Source organism: Eimeria acervulina, genomic scaffold (genome assembly GCF_000499425.1).
Source record: "Eimeria acervulina Houghton genomic scaffold, Eah_scaff341, whole genome shotgun sequence".
NCBI classification, from domain to species: Eukaryota; Apicomplexa; class Conoidasida; order Eucoccidiorida; family Eimeriidae; genus Eimeria; species Eimeria acervulina.
Window position 1 is genome coordinate 31,518 of NW_013547397.1, and position 1,816 is coordinate 33,333.

Below are 1,816 nucleotides of genomic sequence, written 5' to 3' on the forward strand. Positions count from 1 at the left end.
AGACGCTCCAAGCGTTTTTTCCAATAAACTTGATGCGCGCTTAGACCTTAGCTGCAGGAAACGCAGTCCTCACTGTCACTTGTGTGATGCACTGCTCAGCAGTCACGGTAGTGACTGCTGAGCAGTGCAGTGCGGACGTGCTGCTGCCTAAACAACAAATGCATGCAGCTGCTGGGAGGACTCGGGAAATCATACAGTTCAGTGCACCAGTAGCGGACTGCTGCTGCAGTGTATCCTTTCATATCAGTCTACAGTTTAGCTGAGGAGAAAGGGGCTGTGGACGAGCAAGAAAAAATATCACTAGAGAACTGTTTTAAGGCATAATACTAAAAAAACAGCAATCTTTCCGTCGTTTGCCCAAAACGAACATATCAGGACGTTCTTGATTACGCAAGGAGCAGCACAAATGGCACAGCCTTTTTAGTCTGCTGCAGGTTGCACTAACAGGCGTGCTGCATCGACAGGCCACGCGACTGTCCACTGGCGCAGACGCATGTCCCAAAGTCAAGTATATATATATATATATATATGTTTACTTCATACGGGGCAGACTCCTGCAGCACAACAAACAAGCCCGCATGCAAAGAGAGAAAACGAATACGGAAGTATTGCGCCGCAGAATCAGTTACTCAATAATACCTAATATCCACAGGAGCAATGGGGAGAGAGCTGCAGAGACAAACGCGCTGCAGCCGTACCTCCCCCGTGTGTCTGTAAGTGTTGGGTATCTTTCGTCAAAGTACTTCTGAAACGCTCCGTATTCCCAGGCTCTCTCAACCTTCTTGGCCATGAGTTTCATGTTCTTCCCTGTCCAATGTATGTACTTCTGCAGATGAAGCGTTAGCCGCTTCCTCGAGCCTTCTGGCGGCTGCCGCGTCTCATAGAACATCCTGAAATATACAAAGCAAAACACAGAGCAGGAAAGGGCAAAGAGGCTTCTAAGAAGGGCTTCACAATACTTTACATTACATGTGCAAATGTACGACAAGGTGAAAGCATAAAGAGGAGTGCATACACCTGTGATGCTTCAACCACTGTTGCTGCCACGGTACGCAGTACGCAGTACGCAGTATGCACTTGCCTACGCAGTACGCAAGTGCACAGCGGTGCTCAGGAAATACTGACGAGCGCATGCATCCGGTTAAATGTGCAAAAAGAAGCTGCGAACTACACAAGCCTTACACATGTTTGCCCGCTCTTGGATCGTGTTTCCTCAGTGCAATTCTCGTATTCTTTTTGCTAGGTGACTTGTGCGTCATGTAATAGAAATTTGACAGGGCGGCGCTCTTCAGCTGCACAAGCAGGCGCTTACTACGACTACGCAGCAGGAAGGGGGAAAGAAAAAACATTTTGGGGATCGGGCTATATGCAAAGATATATATGGCGTAGAAGTGCGCTGTGCATACCACCCCATGACACCGCAGAACCCTTTGAGGCAGAAATGACACAGGAAAGGGCAAGGAGGAATACTAGACAGAACTACACGAAGGAAATGCAGACAGAATCAAAAGAAGCGTTTTTTGAGACTACATAATCCCAAGACCCTCCAACAAGAGGATAACGTAGACGACAGGACACCCGGCCGAGGTCTAGCAAAAGAACAGGAGCACACTAATATCACTTTGGTAGCAGTGACAGTGAGCGAATTCCTGTCACCTTAAATAATCTACAAAACACAAAATTTCAACTTTTTGAATATTTTCTCCAACCATATGAGGGCATGCTCGCGGTAATTGGGGGGCCCAGCCCCAGCAGTGCATGTATGCTTCCAGCAAGGATTCTGCTGGTGGCTCGGAGAGATGTTTGTTTGCAACGC

General features: G+C 47.8%; 1 protein-coding gene across 1 annotated transcript; it reads right to left on the reverse strand.

The window, feature by feature from the left end:
• Positions 1 to 625: 625 nt before the first annotated feature.
• On the reverse strand, positions 626 to 1,349 carry EAH_00033940 (ribosomal protein L33, putative; the record flags this gene model as incomplete). The annotated part of the gene is made up of 2 exons (XM_013392210.1): positions 626 to 890; positions 1,183 to 1,349. The coding sequence occupies 2 exons, from the start codon at positions 1,347 to 1,349 to the stop codon at positions 626 to 628; spliced, it is 432 nt and encodes a 143-aa protein (XP_013247664.1).
• Between the last annotated feature and the right edge of the window lie 467 nt (positions 1,350 to 1,816).